The sequence below is a fragment of the Oryx dammah genome, unplaced genomic scaffold, assembly GCF_014754425.2.
Source record: "Oryx dammah isolate SB20612 unplaced genomic scaffold, SCBI_Odam_1.1 HiC_scaffold_5, whole genome shotgun sequence".
Classification (NCBI taxonomy): Eukaryota; Metazoa; Chordata; class Mammalia; order Artiodactyla; family Bovidae; genus Oryx; species Oryx dammah.
In genome coordinates this window covers 101,103,896-101,125,473 of record NW_024070189.1, presented here as the reverse complement: position 1 = coordinate 101,125,473, position 21,578 = coordinate 101,103,896, and the positions used below count along the sequence as shown (strand labels likewise).

The following is a 21,578-nucleotide window of genomic DNA, read 5'->3' as shown; positions in this document are numbered from 1 at the left end:
TGTGCAGGGCACCTTTCTCCTTGGAAGTGGCAGCTCTGTCTTCTGGCTGTGTTCTCCTGGCAGATCTCAGTCACTCTTGCTAATCTCACCACTGAGCTGTAAAAATTGCTCTAGGTTTCAGCAAGATTCATGCCATATTTGCTCTGTTCCAGCCGACCTCCCCAGGTAGAGTGCTCTCTCCCTTCCTGCTGGTGGAGTCATGGAATAGGTGACGAAGGCAGGAGAAGATAACAGCCCTGACATCTGAGTCCAGTCTGCCAGACAGCTGGGCCCGCCTCTTCAGGACCCCGCACAGGGTACAGCAGATGTGGCTCTGCTTTCTTCCTCCTCTTTGTAGTGGAGTCATTGCATTGCCCAAGGTGAGCGTGAAAACCAGTTGAGGCAGTACCAGTCGCCATAAAAGTATTTGGACCCCTAGGGCAGAGTTGAACACCTGAATTTATTTCTGAGGGAAAAATGAGATAAGGAAGTTGTGAAGATGATCATTACAACATTGGTTGCAGTAGGAGAACCCAGAAGGAGATGGGATGCCCAGCAGTGGAGAAGGTCAAGGAAATTATGATGCATTAATGGGACGTTTAGCTGTTAAGATCATTATGAAGAGTATGTAGCAACAGGAAGAAGTGTTCAATTGAAAAAAACAAACAAACAGTATCTGTGATGCAGTTTCAACTACATAACTGTTGCAGACTCTGGCTAAGAGCAGGAAAGTCACCCAGAAAAACATTGCCATGGCTCAGGCTGGTTGGGGCTTGAGGGGCTAAGGCAGAACTTGGCCTCTGAGGTCAGACCTGAGCCATATTGTTGTTATCTGCCTCCTGGGGCTGTTGGGGTTCAAGAGTGATAAAGGTAGTGGCCTAGAAGATGTTCTCAGAGGAAAGGAAGACCAGAGTGAGTGGAGGAAAACTCCAGAACTGAGGGTGAGGAGCTTGGGCACCATCAAGCCTCAGGTCCTCATCACTGAGCCTGGTCAGTCTGTGTAAAATGTTATGGGACTGGATATAGGCATGCTCAGACAAAGCAACCGTCACAAGTTGGCTAGGAGGTGAGCTCAGGTCCACCGTATCAAGGTTGAAATCAGGATCTAAAGAAGACATGCCTTAGATCATACAGTGGAGAAAAGACAGCCTCTTCAGTAAGTGGTGCTAGGAAAACTGGACAGTTCCATGTAAAAGAATGAAACTAGAGCACCTCCTCACACCATACACAAAAATAAACTCAAAATGGATTAAAGAGTTAAATGAAAGGCCAGAAACTACAAAGCTCTTAGAGGCAATACACTACTTGACATAAATCACAGCAAAATCCTCTATGACCCACCTCCTAGAATAATGGAAATAAACACAAAAACAGGTGGGACCTAATTAAACTTAAAAGCTTTTGCACAGCAAAGGAAACTATAAACAAGGTGAAAACACAACCCTGAGAATGGGGGGAAATAATAGCAAATGAAACAACTGACAAAGGATTGATTTCCAAAATGCAAAAGTAGCTCATATAACTCAATACCAGAAAAACAAACAACCCAGTCAAAAAGTGGGCAGAAAACCTAAACGAACATTTCTCCAAGGAAGACGTACAGATGGCTAATAAACACATGAAAAGATGCTCAGTATCACTCATTATTAGAGAAATGCAAATCAGAACTACAGTGAGGTATTGCCTCGTACTAGTCAGAATGCCATCATCAAGCAGATGCTGGAGAGGGTGCAGAGGAAAGGAGGCCTTCCTGCATCGTTGGCGGGAATGTGAATTGATACAGCCAGTATTGAGATTCCTTTAAAAACTAGGAATAAAACTACCATATGACCCAACAATCCCACTACTGGGCATATATCTTGAGGAAACCATATTTGAAAATGACATGTGTACTCCAGTATTTATCCCAGCACTATTTACAATAACTAGGACACGGAAGCAACCCACGATGTCTATCGACAGATGAATGGATAAAGAAGTTGTGGCACATACATTACTCAGCCATAAAAAGGAACGTATTTGGGTCAATTCTAATGAGGTGGATGAACCTGGAGCCTGTTATACAGAGTGCAGTAAGTAAGAAAGAGAAAAGTAATACTTCTATTAATGCATAGATATGGAATCTAGAAAGATGGTACTGATGAACCTATTTGCAGGGCAGCAGTGGAGACTCAGACACAGAGAACAGACTGTGGACACATGGCTGGAAGGGGAGGGCGGGGCCGATCGGGAGAGTAACATTGAAGCATACATTACCCTGTGTGAAATAGATAGGCAGTGGGAATTTGCTGTGTGACGCAGGGAGCTCAACCCAGTGCTCTGACAACCTAGAGGTGTTGGATGGGGAGGGCGGTGGGAGGGAGGTCAAGAGGGAGGGGACAGATGGATTCATGTTGATGAATGGCAGAAACCAACACAGTATTGTATCGTAGTTATTGTTCAATTAAAACTAAATAAATTTTTTAAAAAGAAAGACATGTCTAGTGGGGCTAGTGTAAGTGGGGTTATTTGGAGGTGAGAGAAAGGGAGGCTTGCTTGCACCAAGGGTCCTAGCCCACTTCTCAGGGTGGGGAGCAATGGAGTCAGCCAGTGGTACTTAGAAAGCCTCAGTATCTGTCGGATGCAGAAGTGCCTCTAAGTGCATCCAGAGGTGATGCCTGGGCCCCAGATGCAGCTGTGGAGCTGCCTGGGGGTGGGACTACTCAGGCAGTGGAGAAGTACGATGAGAGAAGGAAAGAGTCTGAGATTGTGCCTTGAAGAGCTCCGAGAGGAGGATGTAGAGGTCTTGAATGTAGAGGGATGTCAGGATCTGCCCAGGGTCCGAGAGGGGAGGCAAGGCAGGGCTGAAAGGTCCTCAACTTTGGTGAAAACTTAGCTGGGCAGAGCAGTTTGGGTGCATTGACAGCTTGCATGCTCAATCATGTCCGACTCTTTGCGACCCCATGGAATGTAGCCCGCTAAGCTCCTCTGTCCATGGGATTCTCCAGGCAAGAACACTGAAGTGGGCTGCCATGCCCTCCTCCAGGGGACCTTCCCTAACCTGGGCACTGAACCTGCGTCTCTTCAGCCTCCTGCATTGGCAGGCAGGTTCTTTACCCGCTAGCGCCGCCTGGGAGGCCCAGGTAGAGCTCTCTCAATTTCTGTTTCAGTGTTAATGTAAGTTTTAGTGAAAACTTGTGCTGTTTCTTCACCTAGTTGCCTTGTCATTTCTGTTTAGTATCCACCTGTAATGGTGACTACAGAAAAGGGAAGAAATAAACTTTTTAAAAAGTTTTTTAAAAATTGGTTTAAAATAGTGAGAAAATAATAATAGAAAAATGATATATTGAGGGAAATGCAGTAAAAAGCGAGGTCTCCTGTGTTCCCAGTTCTCCTCAGTGTTCTTTGCCTGGTACATTTAAAGCAAGGAAAAGCTATTGTTCTGGAGCTGGGCCCCACCTTGCCTTGGACGTTTGGTGGCCAGGATGTCATGTCTCTGCAGGGCTGTCCTCTGACATTCAGCCGGGGCAGGCGCTCATCCTCGGGATCAGTTTTGCCACCCTTCCCCTGTGGGATGCAGGTGGTTTGGGGTGAGGCAGACGGTGCTGATGGGGTCCACCCAGCCCAGTGGGGACGACTGTTGAGTCATCAGGCTTTCCCAAGGGTCCCCTTCAGGGAAGGTTGGGAGGAAGCAGTTGATGTGGCTCTTGGTAGTAGAGGGCTTTGGGAGCCGTCGAGCTCCTCCCCTATGCCCTAATCTACCAGCAGCCTTCCGTTTAGCTGCATGTCAGGCGGTGCTACCACCTCGCAGATCGTCACTGAATTAGCACGCTGGATTGTGGTGTTTGACTTCCCCATTGCTTTAATGTTGCCTTCGCAAAAATCTCACCTGGCTTTCCTTCCCCCTGCTTATGTAATCCTTTGGAATCATTTCATGGTGGCCAAGGTAATTTGGAAAAAAATATTTGTCATCGTGGTAACTTCTAGGACCACTGTGTTGAAAATAGAAGCCTCTCCCCAAAGCCACTGGGTCCTATTGGCCAAACATGGCCACCCTGGTCATAGCCTTCTGCTGCTCTTGTCCCAGCCTTCCCTCTGCTGGCCACCCAGACATGATGCTTTTTCCCTTGTCTTCCATGGGGCTGTGTGTGAGCAGCACTGAGAGTCCCCTCCCTATTCCCTATGACCCTTGTGGGACGGCTGGTGCAGGTGACAGCTGGCAACAGGAAAGGCCTGTTTGCTTTCCAGATGTTAACTTGGTGACTGCAGATCCCAGCTTGCTACAGACGGAGACCCCTGAGATGTTTATAACATTGGCTTAACACGGTGCCCAGCAATTGAGGACAGTAAGATGGGACTTCATTTATCTATCTGTCCTTCATTCACTCACGCTTGAGAGTAGTAAGGGGCTAGCTCAGCTGTCTAGGGGGAGGGGAGGGCAGGATTTCGGACATTTTCAGGCCTAGGAGCTTAATACATTGGAGAAAACTGAAGAGTGAGGGGGAGAAAGAAGCTGTCAGATGCTCGGAGGCTGTTTTCTTGTCAGGAGGATGGAAATAGGTTATCGCTCACACCAACTGTTTGAGAGAACAGACTGCTGTTTACCTAAGACGTTCTGTAGATGTTTGTGGCCACTGGCCTTTCCCATGTGAGGACGGGAGTCTGGCTCCCTCTCCAGGGTCTCCAGTTGAAGGATGACAAAAGCCCACAGGCAGGCTGAGGAGAGCACGTGTCCTGAAGCTCAGTCCCGGGGAGCTAGTGAGCCTGTCATTTCACAGCCTGTAAGACACTGCCACCCAGCTCCAGCACAGTGCGTGTCCTACCCTCTTCCAGGCCCAGGCTAGGCTGTGCGGTCTGTTGGGATGCAGGTATTGCCCTGCAAGCAGAATGGGTGGGGTGGGGGAGCCGCGCAGCTCTATGGATTGGGATGATGCCTCAACAGACTGGAGCCCAGTCTGTTAGGAGGAGTGCATTACACACACGTGCCTTTGTCACAGTCTTATGATACCCCTGGGAGGCCTGCACATGACAGCCTTCTTCATTTTCCGGAAGGGAGAAGGGACTTCATGCCGCTCCCTCCACCCCAGGGGGAGCTAACCTCCAACAAAGAGGTTCTCTTGCCTCCCGCCCTCTCCTCCTTTTTCTGGGACCTGTTGCATCTGTCATCTGCCTCCATAGTCATTTTACAAATTTATTGAGGTATAATTGACATATAATAAACTGTGCACACTTAAAGTACCCAATTGGATATATGGTATTAAACATGTTTCCAAAAGTTCTTTCTTGTCCCCTTGTAATCTTCCCTTCAGCCCACCCCCATCCCTAGACAACTGCTAATCTATTGTCAGTGTAGATTAATCTGCCTTTTCTAGAATTTTGGAAAATCGTGTACTCTTTTTTTTGATCTAGGCTGTTTGTTCTTTCCTTCTTCTTTTGAGATTCATGCATGTTGTGTATATCAATAGTTTGTTCTTTTTTGTTGCTAAGTAATGTTGCATTTTATGAGTATCCTACAATTTATCATACATGTGGTGATGGACTTTTGGGTTGCTTAATAATCTGTCAGAATGTCTTCCGAGGTGATTATACCATTTTATGCTGCCACCCCACCAGCAGTGTATCAGAGTATCAGTGTCCCACACTTTGGTGATCACTTAATATGGTCAGTCTTTTTAACTTTAGCTCTTTTAATAGGTATATAGTGATATCTCGTGATGGCTTTAATTTGAATTTGTCAGAAAGATCTGCTGGAGAAGGGATAGGCTATTCTTGGGCTTCTCTTGTGGCTCAGCTGGTAAAGAATCCGCCTGCAATGAGGGAGACCTGGGTTCGATCCCTGGGTTGGGAAGATCCCCTGGAGAAAGGGAAGGCTACCCACTCCTGTATCTGGCTTGAATTCCATGGACTGTGTAGTCCATGGGGTTGCAAAGAGTCAGACACAACTGAGCGACTTTCACTATGACTAATAAGGTTGAGTATCTCTTGAAGTATTTGTGTTTGCCATACATATCTCTTTGGTGAAAGATTTGAATATCTGTTCACATCATTTGCCCATTTCCCCGCCTTGGGTTCTTAGTGTAATTATTGAATTGAAAGAGGTGTTTATATATTCTAGAGACAAGTCTTTTTTTAGATACATGATTTGTGTATCTTTTCTCCCAGTCTGTGGCTTGCCCTTTCATTTTCATAGCAGTGTCATCTTTTGAAGAGCAAATATTTTCAATTTTGATGAAATTCAGTTTGTTTTCTCTGTATGTGCTTTTTGTGTGTTATTACTAAAATCTTTGCCTTTTAAACCCAAGATCACTAAGATTTTCCTCCTATGTTTTCTTCTGTAGAAAAAACGACATTCTGTAGTTTAACTTTTAGGTTTATGATCTATTTTGTGTTAATTTTTGTGTATCTTGTGAGATAGAGGTCACGGGTTTGATATTTTCTTTCAGTGTTGTTTTTTGCCTATGGCTACCAGTTATTCCAGCATTGTTTGTTGAAAGATTATTTATTCACTACTGAATTGCCTTACCATCTTTGTTAAGAATCAGCTAGCTGCCCTTGTGTGGGTTTGTTAACGGACTGTTCTGTTCCATTGATCTGTTCAGTTTGTCTTTGCACCAGTACCATACTTCTAATATGGGCTTCCAATTTTCTTTTTTTCCAAGTTTGTTACCTTTCTAGAAACCTTATGTTTCCATATAAATTTTAGAATCAAGTTGTCAATCTCTCCCAAAGACCCTGCTGGAATTCCATTTTTGAATCTATAGATCAGTTTGGGGGAGAGCTGACATCTTAACAATATCAACTCTTCCAAGCTATTATCTTGGTATATCTTTCCATTGGGCTTCACTGGTGGCTCAGTGGTAAATAATTCGCCTGCTGATGCTGGAGACGCATGTTGGATCCCTGGGTCAGGAAGATCCCCTGGAGTAGGAAATGGCAGCCCACCCCAGTATTCTTGCTTTGGAAATCCCATGGACAGAAGAGCCTGGCAGGCTGCAGTCCATGGGGGTCACAAGAGTCAGGTGCAACTTAGCGACTAAACAACAGCAATCTTTCCATTAACTGATGCCCCTCTTTATGTCTCTCAGCCCTGTTTTGTAGTTTTCAGTCTTTTGTCAAATTTATCTGCAAGTTCTTCATACTTTTAATTGCTGTTGTAAATGGAATTGGTTTAAAAATTTTCAATTTCTGAATGTTTGTTGCTTGTGTATAGAAATATAGAATTTTATATTGAACTTATATCTTACAGCCTTGTTAAACTCACTTATTTTGTAGAATTTATAAGATTTTCCATATAGACTGTTCTGTTATTTATGAATAAAGACAGCTTTACTTCTCGTTTTTCAATCTAGATGGATTTTTCTTCCTCCCTCCCTCCCTCTTTTTCTTTCTTCCTTTTCTTTCCCTTGCCTTATTGTATTAGGTGGAATCTCCGGACAAAAATGAGTGAAATTGCTGAGCACACATCCTTGGTTTTGTGCCTGTTCCTGGGGGAAAGCATTCGGCTCTTTGCCACCATGTGTGATGTTCGCTGTGGGTGTTGCTGGGCCGAGGAAGTTCTCTTCTGTTCCTGGCTTGCTGAGAGTTTTCATCAGGAATAGATGTTCAATTTTGTCAAAAAAATTTTTTTTTCTACATCTGTTGAAATGATCATAGGCTTTTCCTTTTTGGCCTCTTAATATGGCAGATTACATTGATTTTTGAATGTTAATCTGCCTTCCTCACTTTAATTTCTAGTCTTTGTTTTCTGTCTTCATTCCTGGTGTAGGCATGCGGAATTTCCCCTATCTGATTTGTTCCACTGTCCTCCCTTGAACCATCTTTCTGTTCCTGCCCTTGGCATCAATACGACTTGCTGGTGGCCCATTGCATGGAGGCAGACATGGGCTAACTGCACAAGATTAGAAGGTTAGGTTAGTATTGAAACTGTGGCCAGGTGTATAACGGGCACCCTGGCTTCCTCGTTGGGGAAGTGGCATAACACCTCCTCTGGAGGTCTGTGGTCTTAGGAAAGAACCTAAGTGGTAGGAGGCAGAGGCCCACCCACCCAGGGTGCCACCTGGTGATGCCCAGGCAGTGGTTGCTGCCTGCTCGCCTCTCTTCAGTAACTTAAGAGCTTGCTTCTTCCTGGGAACACTGACCTGCTCAGTGCTCCTGCTGTAGAGCCTTCAGAACACCCTTGCTTTCCCCAGACTGGCCTCTGCCCAGGGTGGGAGCAGTGTGGACGCCTTTCTCTGTGAGCTGTAAAGCATAGCACATGCTGGGTATCCCAGAGGCAGCCTGGGCTCCTGGTCCACGTTCTCAGACCTTGTTCTATGGGACCCTCAGAGGGTCTTTGCCCCCCATATGGGGGGCAAGGGGCTGGCTTGCCAATACCTCTCCAGCCTCTTCAACCGCAGTAGCTCTGACATCTGTTTCTAGGATGGGATGGCTTCTCAGACCAGTGTTTCCTAAAAGTATAGCATATACCCAGAAAAGTGCGTAAGTTCGAAGTTTGTACCTCAGTGCATGTTTGTGAAGTGAACATACCCCAGTAACGCCCACCCAGGCCGTGGAGGAGAGCTTCTCCCCAGAAGCCACTCTTCTTCCCTCTCCTAGCCTCTCCCCACCCCCAACTCCCCTGACTTCTGTCACCATGGACAAATTTTGCCAGCTTTTGAGCTTCCAGTCCCAAACAGACATATTCTTTTGTATCTACATTTTTTTCATTCGACTTGTTTTGAGGTTCTATCTTTGATGTTCTCTATAGCAGTACTGTCTTCATTTGACATTGAACAGCTGGATCATGACTTCATCATCTGTTTAGTGTTGGCGGCATGTGGATAGTTTTCAGATGGGACTGTTCTGAATACGGCCGCCCTGACCATTCTCGGCACGTGTGCGCTCAGGTTTCTGTTGGTCCCTAGGATTTGCTGGGTCCTGGGATGTGAATGTTCATCTTTACATGATGTTTGATACCATGCACAGACTTCCCTTCCTGCTCCACATGATGATGTCCTTGGTTTTCTCCACGGCAGCTGTTGCAGGAATGCCTCCTCTGTTGCAGGAATGCCCACTGAGAAAGTCCCCACACCCACTGCTGGTCTTCTGGCTCCACACAAAGCTCAGGGCGGCAGGTGGGGGAAAGAGGTGGCCTAGAACCTGATCCTCTCAAGTGTAGTCCCATGACGGCTCCGTGCTGATCCCCTTTCTTGAGTGCTTACTGTGAGCCAGTCAGGCTAGGTCCTGGGTGTTCGTGTGTGTCTGCTGTTCCCCTCCCAGGAGCCTGTAGGACACTTCTGTCACCCTCCCACTTCGTGGCTGACGGAACGACTGAGTGGGCTGGGTGGGGGGCCCGGAGCGCTCTGCTCACGTCCGTGTGCAGTGTCCACTCGTGCTATCTGCCCCAGAGTATGTGGTGCAGCCCATTAGGCCGTGTCCTGCCTGATGGCTGTTGTATCACGTAGGACAGGCGCACCCAACCCTCAGTTACCTTTAGGGCCTGGTGAGTTTGCAGATCTCAGATCCTGTTCTGTGGAAGGAGATGAGGGCTCCTCCGTACCTAACCTGTGACTTGCCAAGTGACGTATCCACTGTGGCACTGGCAGTTCCTGTTACTCTGCTCTCAGAACAGACATGGTGACCCCGTGTGGAGTACCCAGGAAGGTGAGGGCCAGCAGACCCTGCGTGTCTGTTGCATGTCTGTGACTCACCCTCACTGCTTACCCCAGGCAGCCTGGTTGTCAGTGGTGGATGTGGTCACTTTTACCCATCAAGCCTTGGCAGCCTCAGGTTCTGGGCCTAGTTTGGGCTTGAGCCCCTCTGAGAAGGGGTATGGCCTTGGCTTTCTCCTCCATAGTCCTTCGGATGTTGTAACGGAGCCTGCTGGGTGTTGCCACCTTGGTGTTCCTGGCTGCTCAGTCCAGCCTCAGTTGCAGTGCCTCACCTGTTGCTTGTGTCCTTGCCTTCGGCTGTTTCTACCCATGCCTCAGCACTGGGCCATAACCAGCTCTTCCTGTTATCTCCCTGGCCTGTGTTTGGTGCCTTGTTGAGGGAAATCTTAGGCTCTCCCCTGTTCTCAAGACTCCCCATAGCAGCCCAGGTGAGCAGACTGGCAGACTGTTGGCGCCGCATTGGGCACTGCCCTGCCTTGAAAGGATCTTAGAAACCACAGAATGGCCTCGTGGGCAGTAGACAGGGCCGCCTTGGCCTGACCCCCGTGGGCACAGTCTCCCCAAAGGGTAGTCAGCGTGCCTCAGTGTCTACAGATGATCTGTGGATTTCCCAACATTCCACACAGGCTTCCTGAGTCCTGGAAGGAGAGCCGGGCTTGGGTTGGTGGCTGGTCTTGCTTCACGTCTTGGTTGGCCCGGGACTGGAAGCCAGGTCCTTCCCGGCTGCTTCTTTGCCCAGTCCAAGCGCCAGAAGGGTTCACTGCAGCGTGGGAGTGCCCTGCCATCCCCTCGCAGCTTCACTCAGCCTTCTCTTGGAGGCTGGCCCCATCACTTCCTAAAAAGCTGGCTGGTTCTCATTTTAGGTTGCCGGTATTCTGGGTGTCTGTGGGCCGAGCACTGTGTGTGCCCCACCCACGGGCATCGGATGTTTCATCTTACACAGCTGGTATTCTTACTGGCTGTTTGCACGAGAGCACGGCTGGGAGGGAGGAACCCACCTGGTGTGCTGTATGTTGTCACAGGCACTGACAACTGGACCCTTTTGCGAGCATGGATGCAGATAGAAAACACTCTGCTTGGCTTTCTGACTTTGCAACTGCAAAGCGTAGGAATGAACCAACTCCCAGATACGACACATTGAGAGCTCTTGCACTCTCTGAAAGGGCCAAGTTACAACAGGAATTGTGCGTTGACCTGATTCAGAGGTCAGGAGAGTTGAAGCTTGTGGTTTTGTTGGGACGCGCTGCTGGGACAGATGAGAGAAGGGCTTGAGGGCCAGCACTATGGAGAGAAGTGATGGTCTCCCCCTCTTTCCCCCGCTTTGTCTGCAAGCCTCTCTCACCTCCGCAAGCCTCTCACAGAGGTCCCCTGGTTGGCCGCCGTTCATGGTAGCGGCCCTGGGCTGCTCATGAGGTGCAGGCAGTGTTCTCTGCCAGCTGCCTGGGCCAAGTCGCAGCTGCAGTCGGCTGCTCTGGCCACGGGTGCTCTGCAGGCTGTGAGTGTACAGCAAGCAGGGCCACGCAGGCAGCGGCCACCCTCCAGCTGTGGACGCTCCCGGGGAGCAGAGAGGCCCCACTGATGAGGAAGTGCTTTTGTGCTTTTGCAAGTGGTGAGCTTGGTGACTGTGGCTGAGACACAGCCCCCGCCCCAGTGTCGCTCTTCCTCTCAGCAGCCGTGAATGAGAGTGACTTAGCTCCTGTAGGTGTGAGGTTTCCGTGGGGTCCTGGCAGAGAAGGGAGGCACCTTTGAAAGCCAGGCAGGGCGCTGACAGGGCATCTGCCTGAGGAAGGTTCCCCTGGCGCCTGCCTGGCTGTGGGACAGAGCAAGGCAGAGCGGAGCCAGGAGGCTGCACCTTGCAGAGCTGAGGGATAGACTCAAGGCACATCAACTTCTTTTCCTCGCTCGGGAAAGGGGGGTGGGACACACGCTGGTCACCACCAGGCTCACCTCTTGCACCGACTTGTGGCAGAAGCAGTTTGAGTCACAGAACGGCACCCGTTTGGGGAGCGTGTAAAGTTCATCAGAAGCGACTTGCTGTGGCTGAAGAGTGAGGCTGGGACCAAGTCACAGACACGCACTCGCCTGGCAAAGCCCCTTTCACCTGCGCGGACACCCTCGGCAGACACGACTGACACCTGCCATGGGGCTGGCAGGGCATGGTGACTCAGCCAAGGATGACCTTAGAATGCTCAGCACGTCGAAAAGCTCGAGGTTTGCTTGCTTCTGGTTGCCATCTGTGTCGTGTTTTGGTTTGGAAGGACAGCTTGCTTGCTGATGAACAGTTCCAAAGCCTTTTGAGCTAATTGGTTTTTGTAAATTCTAGTCTAGACTATTCTGCTTTAAAAAAACAACAACAACAGAAAAAATGTGACTTCCACATGGCTGGTTTTAAAGTGAACTAGCTTTTACCGCTGACCTGGTGGGCTTTAAGCCCCCTGAGGGAGTTGGTGTGGGCTGTGCTGCATAGATGCAGGGACACAGTGTGGTCACGGGCTGGCTAGACAGGCGGGGTGAGTCCCACCTCAGTGTGTGCCGTTTCCAGGGCCTGGCAGGGAGACTCCAGTGCCTTTGTCATTTATCCAAGTGGTCTGCAGCTCAGGGCAAGCATTGAGGATGGGCTGAAGGCCCTGCTGTTGGAGATCTCTCCAGCTCTAGAGCACCCTAGACGGGAGACCGAGGCAGCCCAGAGACCATCCGTTGGTGCTCTGGGCACGAAGCCAACCCTGTGTGGCTACAAGGAACTCTGTAACCTGTCCATTTTCCCACTGTGGATTGATGAGGGTATGTGGATGGGAGGCTGTCACCAGCCTGGTGGTGTCTGGGAGCCCCCCCCAGTAAAGCACCAGCTGGGCTCTGTATGGTGGGCAGGCCCTGAGCCAGGCTAGTGTAAAGCCATTCTCCTCCATCTTCAGCTGCGTGGTGAGCACTGGACTTCTGTTGCCTTTCTGGACCCTCAGATTTCTTATCTCTAATGTGGAATTTCAAGAAAGAGAAGCCAGAGACTTTGGTGCCTGCAGGAACCCAACAAGGAGTGGTCCTGTGAGAGTCAGGCTGAAATGACTTACTGTCTTACTACTGCCTTTGGGTCTCACCAGTTCTTGAACTTGGGGAGTACAGGGTTTCCCCTTTGCCACCAGGGCTGCACAAGTCTAGCTACACTGCCAAGAGATTGGGGATTTCGAGTGGAGTGGGAACCGTTGATGCGTGGAGAAAAAGGAGCAGTGAGCGGATAGACGCCAAAGAAGTCTCAGTTCCTCGTTTCACATCAGGGCTGGAAATCCCCCACAGGGCAGTAATTATTCAGGGCCTGAGGTTTACCTGCCTATGCCCTGAATTACTGCTAGGAGGAGGCTGAGCAGTGGTGGATCTGCCCCTTGGGCTGGCCCCACCTCTGCACATGGGTCCAGATGCAGAGCAGTGACCCCGCCGCAGAACAGCTCTCAGACTTGTGCAGAGGGCGTGGTGACATCCTGCACTAGATGGTGTGAACTCTTAGCCCAGCTGCTTCTGAGGGCTGCCGCCCTCCCTTGGTCCTGTCAGTTAGGTCCTGTCACTGTGGGCATCCAGTGTCCCTTCCTCCTTCTCATTCACTGTGAGTCGAGCAGCAAATGTTGTGGGTTAGACTGGCTGCAGTCGTGACCTAGCACTCGATGCGGGGCTCTCCAGAGGGAGGCCTTGCTGCTTCCCCCGTGCTCTTGGTCCTCTCCTGATGGGAGGTCCACATAAGAACCCTGGGGTTTGGTTGGTGGTAAGGAGGGTCCCCTCCTTGCTTGCCAGCATGTGCCCTGGGGTGCCCTGAGGTGTGAATGGGGACATGTTCGGGAATGGGGACATGTTCTTTCCCTGCCCGAGCCCGGCTGGGAGGAGCCCAGTTTAGGAGGCTGCTTCCCCTCCTTTCTGCCTGGGATGGATATTGGTTCAGTTTCCTGTCTGACTGTGCATACCCAGTTGTCCCTCGTGAATCACGAGTCTAGAATCTACTAGCCCTTGGCGTGATAGAGGAGAAGTCAGTTCCACACATGGTCACCAAGTGACCGTGTTCACCTGGGCCTCGCCCGGGGCTGCCCGCCGACTTCCCGTGGACTTCTGGCCCTGCCTCTGCTCCTCGGAGTGTTCCGTTGCTGCCTGGCCCACCTCGCCTGCTCCCTGCCTCTCCAGAGGAGCCCTCCCTGCTCCTCCTCCTTGGCACCTGCCCTGAGGACACTTAGGCATCCCCATGCACAGGGGCAGACATCATCACCTGGAAGGATATTTACTTGCAATAAAGAGGCCAGTCAAATAATGAAAATATGTGGGCTGGGACAATGAACAATTTACAGGAGAAGTCGACATTTGTCGAAAGGGGAGGTGACACTTGGCTTCACTCATTATTAAGGAAATAAAGATTAATCTGTAGCTATTGAAGGAGTCCTAATGAGAAGATGAGGCTGCAAGTGTTCAGAGATCCCTCACATGTGAATTCTGCTCCTTTTGGGAAAGCTCTTTGGCAAGTGGTTTTGAGAGGTGGTTTTTTGTTTATTTAGTTTTGTTTTGGTTTCATTCCCTGGGAATGAATTCCAGGGGAGATATCCAAAGGCCATGCAAGTGCCAGGCTCTTCCTGAGAGCAGGAGGCTGTGAAGGACCCGTGGGCTCTCTGGCCTGTAGAGCTACCCCAGAGCCCCCTTTGGGGTCTGCGTCTGGGAGTGGCTCAGAGGCTTCCTCCTTGTGCAACAATGGCATGCTGTCTCTGCTGTGATGGTGGGTGAATGTATTTTTGGACAGACAGGTGCCAAGAAGGACCTAAAAACAGGGTGGTCTGTTGGGTAGCAGGAGCAGTTCGGCTCCCACCGTGTCTGAGGTTAATGGGAGGCCACTGTGTGGTCAGCCTACTTTCCCCTGGTCTGCCCTTCCTGCTGGCATCCTGGCTCACGCCAGGGTCTTTGCTCTGGACCTCTCTCCCCTCTCCAGGACTTGGATACCATCTCAGCTCTGGAGGTGCTGAGGCTTCTGCTGTCCACCTCGGAGGCCCAGCTGAGATACTGCTCTCACCACAGGCACCCCTGGACTGCCTTTTACCTGACACCTACCTACCTCCCTGCCCTAGCCGTCCTGTACTGGGTTTTTTTTCACAGGCCTGGAGCCTGGCTAGAAGCCTCCCCTTGGCTATATCTGAGCCTTGGTGTCTCTGCTGTGCATTGGGCCCTCTCATTGAGAGTGGAGGCAAGGGCCGCAGGCTGCTGGGCTATTACTGTCTGCTGGATCTGAGGCTGAAGGCCCAACCTCGCACGGCATAGAGCCCAGGACGCCTGCCTGTTAGCTGTGGTGAGGGCAGAACTTGGCCTGCTTCCTGGTCCTTAGGGCCTGATTGCCTCCAGATGCCCAGATAATGCTCCCTACACAGTGCTCAGTGCCCTTGCTAGCATGGCTGGAGCAGGGGAGCCAGAGGGATGAGCCTTTGGGTGTCCTGAACTTGAGGAAGGCAGCAGACAGTGCTTTCCACAGCGCTGAGAGCCTGAGTACCGCCTCAAAGCCAAAAGCCCCTTTGGATACCCGCCTGAGTGTAGAGGCTGCTCGGCTGTGACAGTGGGGTGGCAGGCCTTTCCCCAGCCCCACCCTGTGCAGCTTCCAGGAGGGTCTCTGGCTGCGCGAGGGTCTACAGTGCCAGCTTGCTCCAGCCCCCAGAGCTGCTCAGGTGTTCTGCCTCTCCCTCCTCTGGCAGCAGGACAGCGTCTGCCCAAGGACAAGGACACTCTGTGCCACTGGGCTCGCTCTGTGGGCACTGCTGGTCCAGGAGTGTGTAGGGACCCAGGGCTCTAAATATACCAGGGTGAGGTCACTGAGGTGGAGAGAGGCATGTGGCAAGCCCAGGACCCTGTCTGGGCCAGAATCCCAGGGCTGGGGACAGGGAGCGGGTGGCCTTGTTCCCGTGGGACTAGCGTCCTCACTGCCCAGTTTGTCAGGATATTTTCTTAGATATCACTGCTTTGGGGCTCCAGAAAAATCTTTGTCTACCCCAGGGTTGCAAAGATACTTCCCTGTTTATTCTAGAAGCCTTAGAGTTTTTGCTGTCACATTTAGATCTGGGGTTCATTTTAATTTTGAGTATGCTGTGATGCTTAGCGTAATTGGAATCAACCCAGTGTGTATCTCCTGTGACTTTTCATCCACTGTGGTTTGAAGTTCATCTTGTTGATGTACTGAAGCTGCAGTGTGCTCATTTCTAGAGCTCTTGAATTTCTTAGTCTGTTCAACTTTTGGACGACAGTGGTGTCGTTACAACATATGACCACATGACCCACTCCTTTACATCACATTCATAAAATGTGATGGTAATAATAGTTCACACCTTCTGCTTGAGGTTGTGGTAATTCAGTGGAGTAGTGCTGTATGGAAACAGACCTTGGTAGAACAGGGCCTGGCTCATAGCACGTGTCATCCGAGGTATAGAATTGCTTGGTCATGAGACACACGAGTGTTTGATTTGACCAAGCACAGCCCAATGCTCCCCAGAGTTGGCCGCACCCCAGAACTACCTGGTGTTGTAAGATGCCATTTCCAGCAGCCTGGCATGTGTTCGTTGCAGCCGCTTGTGGGTTCGGTCTGCCTCGCCTGATGGCCGGGAGGGTTGAGCGCTGCTGCGTGATCTCTTGTCTGCCCAGTCCCTATTGGTGGCTCCCAGCCCGCATTCTCTGTGGGCTCACGCAGACCCGGCGGGCCCTATGGCGTTGCTCTCCTCCCGCTCTGTGACTTCGGCTCTCCTCGTGATGTCTTTAGGTGAACTCTATAAAGATCCTGTTAATGCAGCTAAATTGATTAGATTGTTATGCACAGCTGTTTTAAACGTGGTGCATTTTATTCAGTAAGTCCTTCAACCTCCCATCAGATGGCAGACTTGAGTGCATTTCGCACATCAAGAGTGAATCTTGTTTCATAAAGGTGAATTTCAGTTGTGCGGCAGCCACTTGGGCAGATGGGTGTGTCCATGGACGGACTCAGTCACCTGTTCACCGTGCACTGGAGGAGGCCGATGGGAGGGTGCGCACTAGGTGCGTGTTGGCCCCTGGGAGCAGGTAGGAGGCTGTAGGAGGTGGGTCTCCGGCGATGCTGGCTCCACTGGCTCTTGGGAAAGGGAGAATTCTGGAGCAGGCCAGCACAGGGAGAAGTGCCTAGGGTCTGACAGTGGCTCTTGTTTTACAGATCCGGAACATGGTGGCGGTGCAGGAAGTCATCTCCAGCCTGGAGAAATACCCCATTACCAAAGAGGCACTGGAGGTGAGCGGTCCAGGTCTGAGCACTAGGGCGGGCAGTGAGGGCGGGGCCTGGGCTGCCCCAACCCTGGGCTTTCGTGACTTCTTGGAGCCTCAGAGACTTTGCTCACTGGCCCAGCAAGGCCTTAAAGGAAGGAGTGAGGGGGGCATGCCCTCCTTGTCTGCACTGTACCAGTCCACAGCACACGGGCACTGCAGGAAATACGAGAGGCTTTAGTTCAGAGTTGAGGCCCCTTTCTCTGCAGGAGGCCCTGCACACTCTGCAGTGCGCAGCAGAGGTTCCCGTGAGTGATGCTGGCTCAAGGGCCCGTGTGCTGTTGCCTTTGCCACAATGTACTCTCACCTAGATATCTCCCCTGGCAAAGTGTCCTTGCGGTGGCCGTGAATGGTCCGTGGCCTTCAGGAGTTGGGAGCCTGTGAGATGATGCTTCTGAGAATGCTCTGTCTGTCCCATGGACTGTAAGATCTGAGGACTTGGGTTTGAGAATTTAAATGTCACGAGGGACCCAAAATCTTCATAGGTTTTGTGTCTGGGAGACCAGTGGTTTAGGGGGCCTGTGGGGTCATTTCAAAGATACGAGCCCTTCCCCCAGCTCCATGGGAAGCTCCATTTCTGCCCCAGCTCTCTTTTCATGGGGTGTCCCTGTCCTAAAAGCATGTCATTGTGTCTCTCTGGCTATAGGAAACCCGCCTTGGGAAGCTCATCAACGACGTCCGCAAGAAGACCAAGAACGAGGAGCTTGCCAAGCGGGCCAAGAAGCTGCTGCGGAGCTGGCAGAAGCTCATCGAGCCCGTGCACCAGAATGAGGCTGCGCTGCGGGGGCTGGCGGGTGCCACCGGCTCGGCCAACGGCGGTGCCCATAACTGCCGGCCAGAGGCAGGGGCAGCCGGCCCGCCCAAGAGCGTCCATGACCTGAAGTACCGGAATGACATGCCAAGGCTGTGCGGGCAGCGGCTGGACAGGTTGGGCAGCCGCAAGCGCCGGGGAGACCAGCGTGACCTCGGTCACCCTGGGCCACCTCCCAAGGTCTCCAAGGCGAGCCACGACTGCCTGGTACCCAACTCGTCCCCCCTCCCCACCAATGGGATCAGCGGGAGCCCCGAGAGCTTCCCCAGCCCCCTGGACAGCAGCGGGCACGTGGGCCCTGAGGGCAACCGCCTGGAGCATGGCGAGAACGACAAGCACAGCGGCAAGATCCCCGTCAATGCCGTGAGGCCGCACACCAGCTCCCCAGGCCTGGGCAAGCCCCCGGGGCCCTGCTTGCAGACGAAGGCTGTGGTGCTGCAGCAATTGGACAGGGTGGACGAGACTCCAGGGCCCCCCCACCCCAAGGGGCCACCTCGCTGCTCTCTCGGTTCCCGGAACTCACGGCACGAGGGCTCCTTTGCCCGGCAGCGGAGCCCGTATACGTACAAGGGCTCCCTGCCCAGCCCATCGCCTCGGCCCCAGTCGCTGGATGCCACGCAGGTGCCGTCACCGCTTCCGTTGGCCCAGCCGTCCACACCCCCTGTGCGGCGACTCGAGCTGCTGCCCAGCGCAGAGAGCCCCGTGCGCTGGCTGGAGCAGCCAGAGGGCCACCAGCGGCTTGCAGGGTCGGGCTGCAAGGCGGGGCTGCCACCGGCCGAGCCGCTCCTGCCCCGGGCAGGCTTCTCCCCAGACTCCTCCAAGGCGGACAGCGATGCTGCCTCCTCTGGTGGGTCAGACAGCAAAAAGAAGAAGAGGTACCGGCCTCGTGACTACACAGTTAACTTGGACGGGCAGGTGGCTGAGGCTGGTGTCAAGCCTGTCCGGTTAAAAGAGCGGAAGCTCACCTTTGACCCCATGACAAGACAGATCAAACCTCTGACCCAGAAAGAGCCAGTGCGGGCCGACAGCCCCGTGCACACGGAGCAGCCCAGGACAGAGCTGGACAAGCCCGAGGCCAAGGCCAGCCTCCAGAGCCCTTTTGAACAGACGAACTGGAAGGAACTGTCACGCAACGAGATCATCCAGTCCTACCTGAGCCGGCAGAGCAGCCTGCTCTCGTCGTCAGGCGCACAGACCCCGGGCGCTCACCACTTCATGTCTGAGTACCTGAAGCAGGAGGAGAGCACTCGGCGCGGGGCCCGGAAGCCGCACGTGTTGGTGCCTCATGGCCCGCCCACGGACTTCCCCGGGCTGAGCCGCGAGGTCACCCGGGACGATCTGGACAGAATCCAGGCCCACCAGTGGCCAGGGGTGAACGGGTGTCAGGACACACAGGGTAACTGGTATGACTGGACGCAGTGCATATCGCTCGACCCGCACGGCGACGACGGGCGGTTGAACATTCTGCCTTATGTCTGCTTGGACTGACCGGCCCTTCGGGCGCTCAGTGCATTCCCACCTTGCAGTCAGCCATGGAGGACGGGCACCAGGGCCCGCCACCTCCAGTGGTTGGGAATCCAGGGGGTCCGGCCCGGGGCAGGAGGGAGGGGGCGAGAGTCTCTAGGTCTCTCTGCACTCGTCCCTCTAAATTCTCCTTTTGTGAAATGCTGCTACCAGTTTACTAACAAAATTGCAAAGGAAGGACCGCGTGAAAGGAAGGCCAGCAAAGTGAGTTCAGAACTCTATAGCAAACCAGCTATAAAAAGCGTTAGTCTCCCACCCCAGAAGAGGTGCGGACGCTTCCCAGCCCTGGTGAGCTGGGACCTCAGTTGCAGGCAGGCACAGAAAACCTGTGGGAGAGGTTACCTTTAACACAGCGACAGAAGCACGCATCTCATCTCTTTGCATTTTCTGTTTTTTAACATGGCCCTAAGTGTTTGAGGCAGTGGGCAATACTGCGGCCTCGGTTTGCACCCTACCTGGCCAGCTTTCCCATCACAGTGCCTCAGCTGTAGCAAGCTGCTGGCATCAGTCAGGCCAGCTGGCCAACCAGTTTGACCCATGCTCCCTGGTCATCCACACATTTGTATCTGGTTTCAGTTACAGCCCAGTTTTTAAAGAAATGCTGCAGAAATTTGTTTTCTAAAGTTTATTTTGCCCCCTCTTCCATCTGACCACCAGACAAGTAACTTGCCTTTTGTTCTTCCCTCTTCAGTTTCCCCTTCCCACACATATCTAGAAAAGTTCACCTTTCTAGAGTTCCTTTCCCCTCAAAACACAAAAGTAACCGCGGGTGCTACTGGTGTGTAAGCTGTACTGTTGGGCGAGAAGAGACCTGTCTGTATGCTGGAAACACTCATAACCATTCCTTTAGATTCGTTTGCCTTATGGTTATTTGTCATAAACGCGATATTTGCAAAAACAAGGAGCCTTAGTGAATGTACAGTACCTAGACTTCTGTGTTCTCAGGACGCAGAAGGGAGCAACTTTGCTATTTGGTCCAGTAAGTGGACACCTTGTGATATAAATGTGGAAATAAAAAAAAACATTTGCACAAACCTGTCTGAGAATTGTTTTTTTAATTTGGTCCTTCATAGCCACATTCATCCTTTCTGGATTCTGGATTAGCCAAGACAACCTGGACCCCATGTCCAAGGTTCAGGCCCCATAGCTAGCCAGGCTGTGGGGAGGTAGGGCAAAGTCACCAAGTCCAGCCGATTAGCCTTCTGCGTGGAGACTGACCTCTACCTTGCCTTTCATTCATTCAGGGTCACAATGCCTCTCCCACCTCCAGAGTCACCTGCTAACTCTGGGTGACAGAGTCGGAGAGGCCACATTGTCTCCATTCCAGACCTCACTTTCCCTAGAAAGAGAGAGCTTTGCCTTCCCAAGTAGGCTCCACAACCCAGGTCTCAAGTGAACTTGTCTTACCCCCTGAAATATTTGTAGTCTTCCTTGATCATAAAGTGATGATCTTTTAATTCTCCCTCATCTCTGAAACCATAAGCTTTGGCTTTCTATTTTTTTCACTCTGGAATAAATCATCTTGACCATTTTTACTTGATGTCACAATGAGGAAGCAACTCCCCCTTTAGAGGAGCAGCCCCACCAGGCAAATCAGGAGGTCCAGAAACATGCGATCAACCCAGAGCCACAGTTTCAGAGCCTTGGGGAATTCTGACATAGCCCTGGTACAGGGCATACCCTCTCCTAGAAGTGGGTGAAGTAGCTTTGAGGGCAGTCTAAACTCTGCCCCTGCAATCTACCACCTGTATGGACCTGGGCTAGTCACTTTACTCCTATACACCTGTCCCCATTTGGGAGATATAAATGATACCTCAAAGCTGTGAGGAATAAATTATATGATCTGAATTTAGCAGGGGGGGCGGGCAAAAAGCTTGTCATCAGGACCATTGGTGCTGTGGAATAACTAAGTTTCCTCAGTCCACTGTGCCTGTTTTCTCACCTGTAATGTGGCCAGCTGACATGTGGGTATCCTGAGGATGACATCCTCCCGACAAAGGGTCAGAGGCACAGCTGGAAGCTATTAAGGTGCAGGTTGGCACCCCATGAGCAAGACCTGGGCTCTGAGGGAGGTCACTGCTCCTTCACCCCCTGCAGGCACCACCTCTTCTGTGTCTCGGAGTATCTAGTAAGCCTTAGGGTACAGATACTACCTGACTTCGAGAACACAAGGTTAAGCTGTGACTTCCCACCAACATTTTACGGATCAAGTTGGGCTGCCACTTTTTAATTTGCCAAGTAAAGATACAGTAGAAGGAAAATTTTAACACTCTCTATCGCCCCCAAAGTTGGAAGTACATGATTTTTCAAAGTCCTGCAGTGTAAGATCATCTTGCTGAAAACAGTGTTTT

General features: G+C 51.5%; 1 protein-coding gene across 1 annotated transcript in view; it reads left to right on the top strand.

Annotated features, from left to right (window-relative positions):
- The window catches only part of MED26 (mediator complex subunit 26), a 40,195-nt gene extending 19,932 nt beyond the window's left edge, over nt 1-20,263 (top strand). Inside the window, exons 2-3 of the mRNA XM_040241119.1 lie at nt 16,786-16,860; nt 17,539-20,263. Coding sequence (XP_040097053.1) covers nt 16,786-16,860; nt 17,539-19,191 — 1,728 coding nt within the window. The 3' untranslated portion in view covers nt 19,192-20,263. The remainder of the gene's footprint in view (nt 1-16,785; nt 16,861-17,538) is intronic.
- The last annotated feature ends 1,315 nt before the right edge of the window (nt 20,264-21,578 follow it).